The sequence below is a fragment of the Oryza glaberrima genome, chromosome 4 (genome assembly GCF_000147395.1).
Source record: "Oryza glaberrima chromosome 4, OglaRS2, whole genome shotgun sequence".
NCBI classification, from domain to species: domain Eukaryota; kingdom Viridiplantae; phylum Streptophyta; class Magnoliopsida; order Poales; family Poaceae; genus Oryza; species Oryza glaberrima.
The window spans coordinates 14,174,537-14,190,826 of NC_068329.1; the positions used below are offsets into that span (position 1 = coordinate 14,174,537).

General features: G+C 41.9%; 2 protein-coding genes across 2 annotated transcripts; both read left to right on the forward strand.

The window, feature by feature from the left end:
- Positions 1 to 1,830: 1,830 nt before the first annotated feature.
- Positions 1,831 to 7,874, forward strand: LOC127769872 (protein ROS1C-like). Its single transcript, XM_052295532.1, has 16 exons — positions 1,831 to 2,989; positions 3,236 to 3,326; positions 3,403 to 3,979; positions 4,086 to 4,165; positions 4,383 to 4,467; positions 4,554 to 4,645; positions 4,826 to 4,894; positions 4,977 to 5,013; positions 5,085 to 5,167; positions 6,057 to 6,500; positions 6,617 to 6,653; positions 6,764 to 6,850; positions 7,012 to 7,077; positions 7,200 to 7,320; positions 7,396 to 7,434; positions 7,560 to 7,874. The coding sequence occupies exons 1-16, from the start codon at positions 1,912 to 1,914 to the stop codon at positions 7,718 to 7,720; spliced, it is 3,147 nt and encodes a 1,048-aa protein (XP_052151492.1). The 5' UTR covers positions 1,831 to 1,911; the 3' UTR covers positions 7,721 to 7,874.
- Positions 7,875 to 9,458: 1,584 nt separating this feature from the next.
- On the forward strand, positions 9,459 to 11,838 carry LOC127769869 (quinone-oxidoreductase QR1, chloroplastic-like). Its single transcript, XM_052295530.1, has 4 exons — positions 9,459 to 9,585; positions 10,458 to 10,596; positions 10,696 to 10,787; positions 11,016 to 11,838. The coding sequence occupies exons 1-4, from the start codon at positions 9,508 to 9,510 to the stop codon at positions 11,700 to 11,702; spliced, it is 996 nt and encodes a 331-aa protein (XP_052151490.1). The 5' UTR covers positions 9,459 to 9,507; the 3' UTR covers positions 11,703 to 11,838.
- Positions 11,839 to 16,290: the final 4,452 nt, after the last annotated feature.

The window sequence follows — 16,290 nt, forward strand, 5'->3', positions numbered from 1 at the left end:
GCTAAACTATATGACAGGGTTGAGTGGCATCTGACCAGGCAGCATAAGCATGCTTTGTTTGTCGGCGGCGTTCACTAGTTCACACAACTTTCCAAATACGCTGCAATCAATCAAAGGGACTAATTGGCGTGCTTCCATTTGTGGGATCGAGTAGTTGTGACTGGCAACCACGTATGCAATACGTCATGCGTGAATATAAAGCCTTTGTTGGAAGCTCTTTAGAGCCCGGATAAATTTAATAAACATATAAAGTATTTGCTACAAAAATTATATTATCAATCCGTTCAACGATATTAAATTTTATAGAGTTTTTGCCGATGGATGACCACCTAAGGTAGCCCGGCGGTGGCTCTGCACCGTGGTTGGTATGTTCCTAGCTCGTATTATTAGATATTCTAGAAATTAAAACATAGTTTTTATACAATAAACAGGGTGAGGCTAACGAGTAGGTGATCGCTGCAACCCGCTCCCTCCCCCTATACTCCTCTTCTTTCCTTTCATAATAAAATTAAAAAAAACACAAAAATAAGTAAAAAAATAGAAAAAAAATAATACTTTCATTCATGTGCATAAACTTTATACCGTAAACTTTGCATGTATAAACCTTATGTATAGAAATATTTTATATATAAAATATTTGAATCCAAATTTAAATTTGAATCGGGTATATAAACTTTTGACTTATAAACATTCGCTCAACAAACTTTAGATGGATATACTTTAGATGTGTAAATTTTAGGTGTATAAACTTACTAAAAGAGGAAAAATATAAAATATTTGAATTTAAATCGGGTATATAAACTTTTGACTTACAACATTCGCATTACAAATTTTAGGTGGATAAACTTTACATGTGTAAACTTTAGGTGTATAAACTTAGTAAAAGAGAAAAAAAGAAAAATAACGATCGCTGGCAGCGATTGATCGCTCATTAGGAATTTCACAATGAACACTGGTTTGATCCTCTACTACTTTCATAAAAATATAATGTCTGGCATGTCTCACACGGTAATAATCTTTGGTTTCTCTTATTAATGAGAACTTTTACACAAGTATACACCAGTATATATATACCATCAGTACATAGATTGTACTGGGCGGTATATAGGTGGAGAAATTAAGAATTTTATAGGAGATTGGAAAGGGCTTTCTATATTTCGTGGTTGAAAGTTAATCCATTTTAATTGAGACTCGTTTATGCAAGCCGACACCGCCGCTGGATCTCGTTTGTGCGCCTGCAATAGACGATGCCACATGTCGTCACGGCACGATTATCAAAACAACAGCATCCCCACATAAATCAAGGCGTGAAGAATAGACACAATGAAAGGACAACGAACCTCCGAGCTGCCCCACGGCGCCGCCCTCCAAGCTGCACTCCGGCGTCGTCCTCCCAACAACGCTCTCCGGTGCGCCGCATCACGAATCGCCCCCAAATCGCCTTCGCCGTCGCCTTGCTTAGCCTAGGGTTCTTCTCACACTACGAAATAAGGATATATATATAGAGAGAGAGAGCGCGCCACGCCCGCGATATTATTTTCACCGTCCAGACTGACTTGGCACGCATGGAAATCGTTTCTACATCAAACTGACATATGGGGCCCACGTGCGGACTCAGCCGTTTAACGGGGTCAACGATACCACGTCGGACGAAACCGCCCCAGGAGTCGTTTTGCAACGGTTTTCAGAGTTGGGTGATCGGTTGAGGGATGCTATTCATACACGACCTTGAGTTGAGGGAGGGGAAGTGGACTTATTCCTAGATAGATAAATATCTTTAGCAGCAAAAGTAAAAATAAAAAAGAAAAGAAAAAAAGAAAAATAGAAATACGTACGGTAAACGGTTTAGTTATCTTCATTGGCTCCAAACCTCTTCAATATTATCTCGGAGACGCTCGCGTTGCGTGGTAGATGGACTTCACGATGAATGGCGGCGTCTCGTCGTGTCCTCCGGCGGCTGTCTCCTCTACCCACAACGATGACGCTGGTGCCGCCGGTGGCGCCACCACGACGACGAGGAGGTCGACGTGGAGGCGACGCCGTTCGCAGAGAGGCAAGCCAAGGTTCACGCTGGCCAAGCACCCCACGCGGCGGGCGATGCTCGCCATGCGGCGCGCCGCGCAGCGGGCGATCGCCGCGGCGGAGAAGGCCGCGCGGAGGAAGACGCAACGAGCGGTGGCCGCTGCGGCGAGGGCCGCGCGGAGGAAGCAGAAGGCCGCCGAGAGCGTCGCCCGGAGAGAGCAGAAGGCCGCCATGAGAGAGCAGAAAGCCGCCGCCGCCGCCGCCAACCAGAAGAAGCGGAAAGCCGCCGCCGCCGTGCGCGCGGCGGCGCGGCGTAAGCTCGACTTCGACGGTGAGCAGCAGCAGATCATGCCGCCGGAACGCATCTACCGGCAGACCTCCTCCAGCAGCAGAGCCGATCTGATGGACAACATGAGGCTCCTCCTCGTCGCGTTGGACCTGCAGGCCGGCGAAATCGACGCGGAACCACCGGTGTCGCCGCCGGAACAGCCCTGCACGCCACCGGCGAGATCAGATTGGCAAATCTTGCGGCTGCCGCCGCCGGCCACCGTGACCACCGCCATCGTCGCCCTCAAGAACAAGCCGAAGAAAGCGACAACGGTGAACAAGCTCGCGCTGGTGCCGTACAAACCCAAGCGCGCGGCCGCCTCCGCCGCCGACGAGGTGCTCCCGGGGGCGCTGGTGCTCTACGGCGACGGCGAGCCGACCACGCAGCCGGCGCGGGTGTTCGTGCCACGGTGGACCTCCGTGCGGCTCGTGCTCGACAAGCTCCCGCCTCGCTTCGGCCTCGTCGTCGGCCTCGACGCGGCCACGAGGGCCGTGTACAACGAGCTGGTGCGGAGGGAGGAGACGTCGTACGGCGACGACGAGTTCCACGACGTGCCCGGCGGCCCGGAGTGGGACGAGCGGCGCCGCGAGTTCGAGCGCAAGGTCGACCACTTCATGTACAACATGCGGAGCATAATCGGTAACCATCTCGAACCAGTAGCACATCCTTGATCTTATTAAAATCCTATATTCAAAGCCAACCTACGCATTCGTAATATTTTTTGTGGGTATCTAGATTTGAACCCTAATCGATGAATTCATGTACCTACGACTCTACCATCGGACCTCTAGTGATTTGATTACTTTTCATATAAGTTTTGTTTTGACACATTTTTGGTAAGATAATTTTGCATCGTTTTTAAAATTTGTTTACAATAATTTGCAGGGGATAGAAACTTTTCTCCATGGGGAGGATCAGTGGTCACCTCTGTAGTTGGCACATTTCTCACGCAAAATGTCTCGGACAACTTGTCGAGGTAAAAAATCAAAGCTTACACCTATTTTTGCTCGATTCATTTTGAACACACCCTAATTGTCTCGCTGAATTTGCAGCAACGCTTTCATGACAATCGCCGCGAGGTTCCCTCTGAAGAACCGTAGGAATGCAGCACACGCTTCAGACAATGTACCTTTGTTGTTAGCTGATGGTCACGATGAACAAGAACAATGCCATTGCCAGCTTCAGAGCATAGCACCCTGCAGCAGCGGTTCATATTCAGGTGATGTTAGCCAACAAGCTGAGCAAACAGAGTGCCCTGACAAGGATCTAGAGGCGATCATGTCGGCGATACGAAGCGGCGATATATCAAATTTTGACGATGATCACATACAGAAGGTTCTGAAAATCAGGTTCAAAGATTCGACACCTCCTCCTTCCGAATGTTCTTCTTCGAAAAAAAAGACGATATCCACAGCTGAAACAATCTTCAAGGACATTAAGTCTATTAAGAAAAATGATACCTCCCATTGGCATTCTCTCTATGATGAAGCTCGCAGCAGAGGGTACATAAGAGATGATGACATTCCTGACATGGTCGATTGGGAGGCTTTGATGAATGCACCATTTGCTGATGTTGTGGACTGCATCAAGGACCGAGGACAGCATTCTCAGATGGCATTTAGAATCCTGGTATTTCTGTCACAACTGCATGATTTCCAGATGTTTCTTTCACTTCATTTTTATTTGAAGCAAATGAAAGAGTGGTCGGTCTGATTTAATAACTTTTTTTGTGCAGGCTTTTCTAATTCGCATGAAAAGAGACCATGGAAACATTGACCTTGAATGGCTTAGATTCATCCCTCGTGCAAAGGCAAAGTATGGATAGCTATCTCTCTACTTTGCTATCCTATAAATAAATAATATATACTTTGTAATGTGGGAACAAATGTTATATATTTATATCTTGTCTGGAGCAATCGATTTATGGTAGAGTTTTACAAACTGAGTGAAAAAAAAAACCTAATGGACAAATAAATTATTTTGTTTGTGAAGTTATGTGACAATTATACATACTCTCTTGTTGGTCATTCAGGCAGTACTTACATAGTGTAATTGGGCTTGGACACAAAAGTGTTGACTGCATTCGCCTCTTATCTCTGAGACACAGAGCATTCCCGGCAAGCTACCTCTTCTGAAATCAGATAATTCTTCCTGTGAATATGCATTTACAACTGAAAATTTTAACAGCATCCTCTCATTTCAGGTTGACACAAATATCGCTCACATAGTTACAAGGCTAGGATGGGTGCCACTCCGTCCTTTGCCATCATCTCAGGAGTTTCATCGGGTAGACAAGTAAGTTAGTATGCCTTCTATTTTTGTGAAGGCATATATATTTACATGGTCCAAATCCTCTATCCTAACTTCATTCTGAAGGCATATTTACATGGTCCAAATCCTCTATCCTAACTTCATTCTGAAGGCATATTTACATGTTCCAAATCCTCTATCCTAACTTCATTCTCCTTTTTTAAGCTACCCTGTCATGGCCGATATCCAAATGTATCTTGATCCCTTGATGTGTAATATTTCTTCAGCAAAACAGTAAGTTCTCTACTTTAATTCAAAAGATGCTAGGGTATTTGTCAGTTGATCGAATTTGTCTAACAAACCAGCGCACAAACAGGTACGAGCTGCATTGTCAGATGATAACTTTTGGAAAGGTATGCACAAAAAAGTTCATTATTTATTTTCTTTCTCAATATTGATGGTGGCGGTTTATTTGCCATGCTAGGCAATTTGTAGGAAATCAAAACCAAACTGTGGTGCGTGCCCATTTACTTCTGAGTGCAAATATTACAAAAGTCAGTTTGGAAGGTATGTAAATATAGAGGATCTATGAATTTCTTGAGAAATTTACCACAGGAATGTTTCAACAATAGCTACTAATTAATTTCAGTTCGTTGTTTTTCCAGTATTCAGAAATTCATTATTATCAAAATGTTTGTCATTCTCACATTCCAAAGCATATTCAAATATGACATTCTTTTCTTACCCTTCATCAATTCAACTGCAATAATACCAATACTACACACAGGGAATTTTAATGCTTGTTTTGGGAAAATTAACTAGGAAGCAATTAATGAGGGTAACAATGTAATTTGTCAGATCTCATGTGGTGTGAGATTTACTAGAAGCATACTTACTCCCCTATAGTTTTAAAATTCTTGACATTTTGAACAATTATACAATTTTATTTATTATATGGTTCAATGTAAGACGAATCTATACTGTTGTTCTAGTGTGTTTAAAATAAATATTTTTAAAGTTATTAATAGTTAAAGTTATAAGAGTTTGATGTTAAAATTTTCTGAAACGTCAATTATAAAATCGGAGGGAGTAAGTAGACTGAAACAGGGGAGCAATTAACTTCATTTTGAAAAAGGTAGTAAATTTCAAAACATATCACGTTCCAAGACACGTCTAACAATAATCATCAAATTTAGAGACCATGGTTAGGAATTTAATGTAACCACGTCATATTAGTCCCTAACCATGGTGTTATAAGTGAAAAGCAAACTAAACCGGTTGCTTATTGTTATGTGTCCCAAAACATGGTGCTATCTGAAATTTATATCTGAAACAGTGTAGCACAGTGTTTGGTTCTTTCTGTATTACTTATCAGTAGTTACAATTTTGGAGTTTTTGTTCATCAATGATTTTTGTTCTTGTATTGATTGCATGTGGTGTTATGTTTTTGTTCCAGGGCCGCGCTTGCTCTCCCAGAGTACAGCCAGCAAGATGCAACAAAGGATGCAAACATGGACGACCCAGCAAAGATATATGATCTAATTTTCAAAGCACATCAATACCAAATCGAATATGGGAAAAACACAGAAAGGAATTATTGCGAGCCGGTTATCGAGATACCACCAACTCCACTACATGAAAACCGAGGAGAAAAAAGTGATGAAGACGATGAGAATGAGTATTATTTCGATGATGATATGGAAGACATAGGTCGACACGATTATGATATGGAAAACATAGAACACGATTATGATATGGAGGTAGATCTTCGCTCTGCGAAACCCACCACAAACACAAACCAGGCAGGAGCTACACCTGGGAAAGAGATGATTCCAATCAATCCACGAGACAAATCAACTCCAATGGTTAAGAAATTTTCTCTGCGAACAGAGTACACTGCGTATGCTGAAAATTTCCTTTTGTGAAATAAATTAAACTTCATGTTGATTATTTTAGAATATTTTACAGCTGGGCTCTAATTATTCTGGTTTTTTTTCACTATTGCTGTTTTTACAGATGTATCATTCCTGATGGCCATATCATCTTGAAAAAGGTTAGGAATTGATTACATCATCTTATATTGACTAGTGAACTAATTATGTTTTATTCTCTTACCAAACTATTAAACTAAACTTCCTTCAATGTTGATGATATATTTTCTAGTTTGATCCAAGGGTCCCTGGTGACCGAAATCCATATCTCCTGGTATTTCGTAGTTTTGACGAACATACTGTGAAGGCTACAATTTTGGTGAGTATTATGTTATCTTATTTTCTTTGTAACCCAATAATAGTAGATTCTTCATAAAAACTCGTTTCAATCACACCAATTGGTTCTCGAGAAATTCCTAGGGTTTATATAGCTTTCAATTTTTTTTAAACAAATTCTTTTTTACTTTCATTGATGAACAGATACCTAGCCGAACTGCAAACCGAGGAATGTTCCCATTGAACGGAACTTATTTTCAAGAGAACGAGGTGCGCTATTTTATTCTTGCTACAACTTTCTCATGTATATAAGCCTTTTCTTGGATGCACACTCGCAATAAAACTACTTTCATACTGACGAATGAAATACATCATTTGTCGACTTTTTGTAGGTTTTTGCTGATCATTCGTCTTGTCGTTCACCCATACAAATAAATAGGGATTTAGTATGGGAGCTTCAGCGTCAGACATGCATTGTGCACTTTGGTACTAGAGTACATAGTGTCACGAAAGGTATCGTACCATTTAATTTGAAAAAATATAATGAACAATTACTAAAGACAGTCACTAACTGTATCACTTGATCAGGTCAAACAAGAGAAGGACTTTATCACTTCTATAATGAAGGTACATGGTTACAGTAGTCCCTTTTTTTTTGTCTCAAATTTCTTTTTGGTGCTGTCGTAACTTTTATATAACTTTTCATATAACTTTTCTTACTCACATTTAATTATGTTATGATTTATCTTCAGGATACATCTGTACCAGAGAATTTGACCGTAGAACAAAGTTTCCGAAACAATTATGTGTCGAAATACATGCCACCAACGTAAACAAAGATATTGGCAAGAAAAGGGCTACAACAAGATTTTATTCAGAGGAAGATAGCGGAGATGAGTTGTCTGACTGGTGACCTTATTGACACGTCAACAAAGTTTGTAATGTTGCAAAATTTCTGTAAATTGGCTTCACACCGACAAAAGGGAAATGTGGACTGCATTCGTGAAAACATAATAGCTCAAGTTGACTGTAAAATCAAAGGTATTTTTGATTATTATTCTGTGATAAATAATTGGCATTGGAGATTATTGGTTTTGAGATATTTGGAATTTATTTGCGAAGTGGTTTTGGAGATGATTGGATTTTACAGGTGATTGATAGGGACTGCTGTCTGTTGGGTTCGGTCAGACCGGGCATGGGTTACCAGTCAGACCGGCGGTTATCGAGCGGTCACACCGGCTCAGCCCGCAGTCTGGCCGGCTGACTCTGTGTCGGTTTCGGTTTCGGGTTGTTTATTTGGATATCCGTGATTGTTTCATATTAACGACTTCTGGATGGATACTATGCGTATGTAATACTTTTGTTTGTTACTAATGAGTCAAGTTGGGGATAGCTTGGTCTCGGAATATGGTTTCTTTGTTTGTTTCATGTGTAGGTGACTTGATGCCTCGGGAGAGTATTTGCGGTGATGGATCGGGAATCGATTTGGTGGTAAGGTGATGTCCGTGACGGTCAGATATCATGCGGGATACTTAGGCTAGAATTCAATGCACGTGGTTGGTGAAGATTCCATATGGCATACGATGGAGGTATTGTGTACGTATGGGCTTCGGAGTCGAATTTGGAAGAAGTCCAAATTTGGTATGATTGGTTATGTAAAGTTTGTTTCTTGTACGAGAAGGTTTCTTATGGGGATTAGGACTTCTAGTATGAGTTTGGTTCGTGGTTTTAGGCTGCCTACATGTATAAATAGAGAGGGAGCGTGAGGCTTCCCGATATCGCTTTTGAGAGCAATTGAGTTGCTAGATTAGTTAGGGTTTTGAGTTTAGTCGAGATTTTTGTAAGGAGTGTTATTGATGCACTTTGTAAACACAAGAGAGAAGCAATAAAGTTGTCCTTATTTGTGTTTCATCGGGTTCGACGGTCTAACCGGCAATTCACCGGCGGTCAGACCGGCGGCATCGCGGTGGTCAGACCAGCGGGCACACGGCGGTCAGACCGGCAGCGATGACAGGAGTTGGCAGGCAATCTTGGCGGTTCGACCGATCGGTCTATATCAGTCAGACCGACGTGTTCCAGGCGGTCAGACTGGCCCTACTTCTTCGGTCGGACCGCGATCCGTCGAATTTGAGGGTAACTTTTTATTCCGCAAAAAGATTGGGTTTTTGGGCACACCAACCATCCACCCCCCTTGGTTGGCTTAGTTTTTGTGTTTCGATCCTATATTGACAACAATGATTCCAGTGTACTTAGCTTGTTAACACGTGTTGTCGTCTCTTCGTTTTGCGAGTCAAATTTGATAGAGGAAATTCTTTTACGAGCTGATTTGCTTATAGCATAACGGGGTGTGTCACTTGAAAAAAAGAATGAAAATCAGGCAAGATTTATTTTCTGGTTTCAATACTTTGGTTGGGTGATGAATGTTTTTAGTTTAGTTGGAGATGAAAGCATATCTGTACGCCTACAAGTGTGGCCCTTGTATGACGAAAGATGCTCTGATTGTGTAGTTTACTCCCATCATCAAATGTAAGATAAAATTAATCCTGACCAAGTCCATTGTGCACAAGCCACCAATGCCAAGTTGTGCAGATACATTATATACACAGCTCAACTGCCAAAACGAGTTGTTCTTCAAACTCCAGCTCACCATCTCCATCTCCATCGAACGAGAGGGCACCAATCAATTAGGTGATCAACAACATGGCCGCCGGCGGGAGGCCGGCCACCATGCGTGCCGTCCAGTACGGCGGCTACGGCGGCGGCGCCGCCGCCCTTAAGGTCAGCTCTGGTTGATTTTACTTGATTCAGAGTAATTATTTACCGTTCATGTCCAGGGGATTCCCAATTTTGTCTGGATCTCTGGATTTCAGACAGGAACTATCATTCACATGCTCATTAGTCTGGTTGAACTGCTTTATATTGCAAGGGTCTATTTGTGCAAAACCAGGATTGATGTTAGTAGCAGTATGATAAGCAGAAATAAGCAAGTTATGCAAAGCTCAGAAATGAACAGGTTGAGGATAGGGAATTAGGGAGGGATTACATGTTTCAATCTAACGGCAATGGAGTTGACTTGGCATGTTTATGTCATCATGTGCTATTTGGCAATTTGCTTGGAAGTAAACTACAGAACAATTTATTTTTGCCACTAGCGTAAGAGTTTGCCTAATGTCATTTTTTTACTCTGTCCGTCTACGTATGGGTGGACCCAGCCTGGGCTAAGGCCCACACCAGCCCATCCTATTTCGGCCCACATAAAACTAAGCATGGTGAAATTTGATAGTAATAAGTCTATATTACATCCGTCATCTCTTCCTCTATATTGAATCGCTTTCCCCAACCATAAAACCAGGTATACCGTCAATCTTATTTTCAAAAACCAGTGCAAATCGACTTATTTACTTATTCCCATGTGGGCAATCCCACTACCTATAAAAAATCCGTTTGCTAGTTCATTTCTGATGTGGTAGAATAAAATTTGGAAAAAAAAATGACGTAGAAGTGAAATAGACGGGCAAAAAAAAATCCGCTTACCCACCCAACTTATACCCCTAGATGCATTTCTAGACCCAGGTTGAAATAGATCATCGTTTTAAGGTAAATTTTGAAGTCAAATGTTCTACAAACTATGTGATAAATTTCTGTTTCAGTTTGTGGAAATCCCTGTTCCTTCACTCAAGAAGGATGAAATTCTCATAAAAATAAAAGCAGCAAGCCTCAACCAAGCTGATTGGAGGATTCAGAAAGGGTTGATGCGCCCGTTTCACCCAAAATTCCCATTTATCCCAGGTACGTACAATTTCTGGTCAAATTATTTCAGATCATCTTTTTTGTTTTTCACCATGAAACCTCTGATGTAATCACTCTTCTCTCAAATTTGGGAAGCAGTAACGGATGTTTCTGGGGAGGTCATTGAGGTTGGCTCTGCAGTTCGCGAGTTCAAAGTTGGTGACAAAGTCGTCTCCAAACTTAACCTCTGGGTAATTTCGAATTCCAAACACCTTGTCTCAAATTCAAAATTCCAGGGAGACAATCTGTTGATTTCACAATCCACTAAATTTTAACCTCTGGGTAATTTCGAATTCCAAACACCTTGCCTCAAATTCAAAATTCCATCGAGACAATCTGTTCATTTCAAAATTCACTAAATTTGAGCTGTTTGGACGTTATATGACCTGACCAAATTTACTGCAAATCTCCAATGACAGAAAGCAGGAGGCCTGGCAGAGTACGTGGCGGCATCGGAGAGCGACACCGTGTCCCACCCCGCCGGAATCTCCGCCGCCGACGCGGCAGGGCTTCCCGTCGCCGGCCTGACGGCTCTCCAGGCGCTGAGCTCCATCGGCACCAAGTTCGACGGCTCGGGCACCGGCGCCGACGTGCTGATCACCGCGGCCTCCAGCGGCGTCGGCACGTACGCCGTCCAGCTGGCCAAGCTCGGCAACCACCGCGTCACCGCCACGTGCGGTGCACGCAATCTGGACCTCGTCGGCACCCTCGGCGCCGACGAGGTCCTGGACTACGCCACCCCAGAGGGGGCCGCGCTCGCGAGCCCCTCCGGTAAGAAGTACGACTACATCGTCAACCTCACCGACCGCGGCAAGTGGTCGGTGTTCAGGCCGCAGCTGAGCAGCAACGGTGGCAGGGTCGTCGACGTGTCCCCCAACCTCGGCAACTTCTTGGCGTCGGTGATGACGCTCTTCTCGCGGAGGAAGAGGCTGTCGCTGGTGATCCTGACGCTGGGGAAGAAGGAGCTGGGGTTTCTCCTCGAGCTGATGAGGGAAGGGAAGCTCAAGACGGTGGTCGACTCGCGGCATCCGTTCGAGAAGGCCGCGGAGGCGTGGGAGAGGAGCATGAGCGGCCACGCCACCGGGAAGGTCATCGTGGAGATGTAAGATTGTGATCTGTACATGCTCGTGATTTTTATTGTCTTTTGATGTTGTCACACAAACTCTTTCTCTAGTTCTTCTGATTGCCTCGTGGTTGTATATTGCTTATGATTTTCTGAAACGTGTTGTGCATTTGTCAAAATCCGACCGAGATATATAGCTGGAACATGCCAATATCGCGCTAGCTCAGAACCTCCCAAGATTTTTACAAATTTGGTTAAAATTAATGATCCACTAAAAGTTGTTCAAATTTTGTTGAATTTCATTCAATCTGGTTTGAGTTAATCTAAAAAATGGGTTTAAATTCAAGATTCTTTCAGCGATATTTGATTCAAAGTTGTTAAACGAAAAACTGGGCTCCTACTTGCGAAAATGCAAGGTATTATGGCGTCGAGTTATTGCAATTCAGGTTCGAAATTTTGGATCCCCAACGAGTAATTGTCTCACCCAAAATTTTCAGAAATTTTCTTAATTTTTTATGAATTTGGTCCAAGTTTATTCAAATTCAATCAAAATTTATTAAAATTCAAATAATTTTGTGCCAAAAATCCAGAAAGTACCGAAATTTTGATCAAAATCGAAAATGCAGACCCAGGGATAACCTTTGATTTGGAAAAAGGACAAAAAAAAAATAGTACACGCATTGATTTTTATCGAAAGAGCAACGTGACTATTTGTCTATTTCATCCATATCAAATACTAGCTGGCAGGTTGTTGAGGTGTTTATTAATGAGGGATACTTATATCTGCTTGCCCTTGCCCTGGACAGACAGACGGTATCAATACGGAGAAGAAAATCACTGTGCATGGACAGACTTACTACAATGCTCTTGGAATCAGACTCAACGAGAAGCTAGCTAGAGAGCACACCATATGTTTTCCGGATAATAAAATCTTGGAGTGATAATAGGAGGGGGCACATCAAGGAGAGCTTATGTGTACTGTGCGCAGATGATCACGGTGGCTTGTTGAATGGAAGGCACTAGGAATTTCAGTAGCAGCAGAATAGACTTGTAGCGTCGAGACAACTACCAAATGCGGTCGAAATGGTTTTTCGTAGACAAATGTAGCACTCGCCTGCACCTAGAGATATGTGAAAATCAGGACATGTGGCTCGTACAATCATCCTCCAAAATTGCTTTTCTCAAACGATCCACCGAGTGTGGGCCGTCTACGAAAATCACTTATTGCAGTTAGCTAAGTTTTAAGACACCCGATTGTAATTATGATTTTTTTCTAAAGAATCAAAACAAAAAAGAAAAAAGTACTGCCACTTCAAAACAACCCTAGCTCCTCCCCAGGAAATATTCACATTCAGAGATTTAGATCCACAAATGCAACCAGAATGAGAACATGAACTTCATCATAAACTGAAAAATAACATGAAAAAGAAAAAACCAGAAAGCATGCTAATGTGTTGCAACACATTCCACACACCCATTACAATAAAAAGAATTAAATACCATTAGCCTGATTTACTTATAAAAATGTGCCTTTTGTATATCTATAATTTTGTTATAAAATACTACCACTCTGTCATATTACAAGGAGATTGCTATACTGATTGTTTCTTATTAGTCAATGCATTGTTGTGGACAACAAGAAAGGATTAATCTATGCGCTTCTCGGTTTAATTTTATAGAATTCCTGGTTTCCTTCTTAGGAGTGGTGATAAATTTTGATACATTATATTTCATTTGCTTTTAGACAAGATATGGTAGAAATTGTTCTATATGAAATCTGCTAACACATACACATATTTGGTATGTACTTCCATCCTGATTATGGCTTTTGTCTGTTCTTTTCAATGCACTCTACGAAATGTCGCCTTTTAAAATCAGTAATTTACATACCACATGGCTGAATCTTTTGGCGCATCATAGTGTCCGGCTCGAGTGGAACAAAAAACAGTAACTGAGCTCAAGAATATTAATCCATGGGAAACTGAGGTCATGTTGCAACAAAATTCATTGAGCAAAACAATGCTTTTGGCTTGTACATGTCACCTTTTTTTTCTACAAAATTTGCTTTATAGTCTACCAGCTCAGTTGTTGCAAAATTAAGCCCATCTCAGCTGTGTTGGTTTTTATCATGCTCCTGCTATCATAGGACAACAAGTCCATATTGATCTAGCTACAAATGTTCTGGTGGTTGCATTTCCTGATTTATTTTATTTTGCATTGATGCAATGCTTTCCTAGCTCTGTTTATGTATGAGGTACAAGTACATATTAGTATTATCACTTTTTTTCCATTGTATGTGTGTTTCGAACAATAGTTATAATTTCAGTTCATATTACTTTAACTATAGTTTGACACTCAAAATCTATTAATCTATGGTGCTGAAATTTGGTGGAGCTTTTGGTGAAGACAAAGCAATTGGTGGAGGATGAGAAGCAGGGAGTGATTCCATTGAATGTTTGAAAGATTTGTTTTGGTTTTCTGTTTTCAGATTTCCTGTTATTAGGTTGAATCTGAGATGAACTATTGTTTGAATTCTGTTGTATTCTGATTGTATCTGTTATTAATTGAAACTGAGATGGTATCTATTATTAGGTTTGAATTTGAGATGGTATGAGAAATTGGATTGAATTTGGTGGGCTCAAATTTTATGGGCCTGTTTAGTGGGCTTTGACTTGATAGTTGGTTGACAAAATGGGCCAGTTTTGAAATGGGCCTATTTTAAAATGGGTCAGTTCTAAAAAATAATTGGCCGTTGTTAAATAATTAATGGGTCGTCAAAAAAATAATGGCCGTATAAAAAAAATGTTGACGTCAGCTGCCACGTCATCAGTGACATGTCATCACACACGTGTCAATGACCACGTCACCTGCCATGTTGGCCGCCACGTGGCAACCATCTGTGGTGTTTAATTTCGTCACAAAGGTTGGGCCTAGGTTGGACTACAGGAGCCCATAAGCGTTTTATGACGGTTAAAAAACGTCATAGATTGTGCTGATCCGTGACGATTTCGGAGAAAACGTCGACAAATTTAATCTGTGACGCTCAATAGATGACGATAAGTATAATCGTCACAGACAAATTCCTGTGACAAATTTTCAGTGATCCATGACGAATTGTTTTCGTCATAGATTAAATAGATTCTTGTAGTGGCATCAGTAGGAGCTAATGTTGTCATCACAGACATCGCCACAGCCAACCACCAGCAGCCTCCACCGAAACGCAGCCGCAGAGCCAACGGCGCCCGGCAAGCATGGGTAGCTGCTCGGGCTCGGCTGCATGAATCATGCGAGCAGAGTCGAACAACAAGTCGAACCCAATGAACAATTCCATTCAAAGGAATATTCTAGAGGGGGCCCTTTTCCACTTGTTACCATCACTTTACCATATTCAGTGCACTAGACTGGTACTTAATTACTAATTACTGTACTTAATCACAGGGTTTGGGCATTCACCTACATGAAGTTGAGTAGAAGCTAATTACATTCTTAATTAATTTACTAGTTCGAACAAAGGATAGATAAGTGGATCAGCCATGTAAACTAGCAAAGTGTAGAATTCATCATCTATTTTTTTAAATTTTAAGATAATACAAGACAATAATCTCTAATCTATCAATATTTCATGACGATCATTTCATCAATATAATTTTGTATATCGGTTTTCTTCATATTAAATAACTCAACATTGACAAATTTATAGCGTGTATGTTAAATGGTCGACGTAGTTATATGGATTTAAGTACACCTTTTACTCCTCGCTAGGCTTGCCCAGGCTTAGAAAAATTTGTAGATCCGCCACTGTCGAAATGGCATCATGCATGGCTGTCTCAGTCTTATCCTCGGCAACAACAACACAGTGGTGCCATGCCAGATTCGCCTCCACCTAGCACCGCAGAGCCAGATCTGCCTTTACAGCGGCTGCCAGTAGTGGATCCTTGAGGGTGGGGGAAATGTTATCGACTGATCCACCCCCCTGGCGTCGTCGGACCAACCTCCTTAGCCACTACCACCTACTGCCTTGCGAGGATGTGAGAGAGAAGATAAATAGTGTGGACAGGGTGAGGGAATAGATAGAGTCACGGGCAGATCTACGGTCGGGCATCTTTATTTAGGCTCTAGGTTTTTTCAGGCAGCAGGTCCTCCTGGAAAAATAAGTATAGGCCGTTATTGTAAGGTTTCGTGTATTAAAATTACAATTTTCATAGTCTGCCTTTTTAAGAGGCCGGTCTGTAATAATAATAATATTTTCGAAGACAGCCCTCCTAGTACACCCACTTATAAAAATCTAAATTTATAGTTAAAAATTATAACTTTATAGTCGCGATCAGCTTAATACTTGATAATCAAAAGATGAACTTGATACTTGATAGCTAGCCCTGAGATGCTGTGATGCTACCAGGGCACTAGGCATTGCAATTAAGGGACCTCGATTCAGCTGACCCATTGGGCGTTAGTCTACTTTGTACTGTCTGTTAATATAACAAGCGGTACTATTTCAGATCAACATTTCAAAAAGGAATATGCTGGGGAGGTAGTCGTCGGCCGTCCACGCGGGGGGAGGAGGTCGCCGGCCGTCCGTGCGGGGGGAGGAGCAGCACGCGCGGAGGCCTCCGCCACTCGTTCTCGCCACC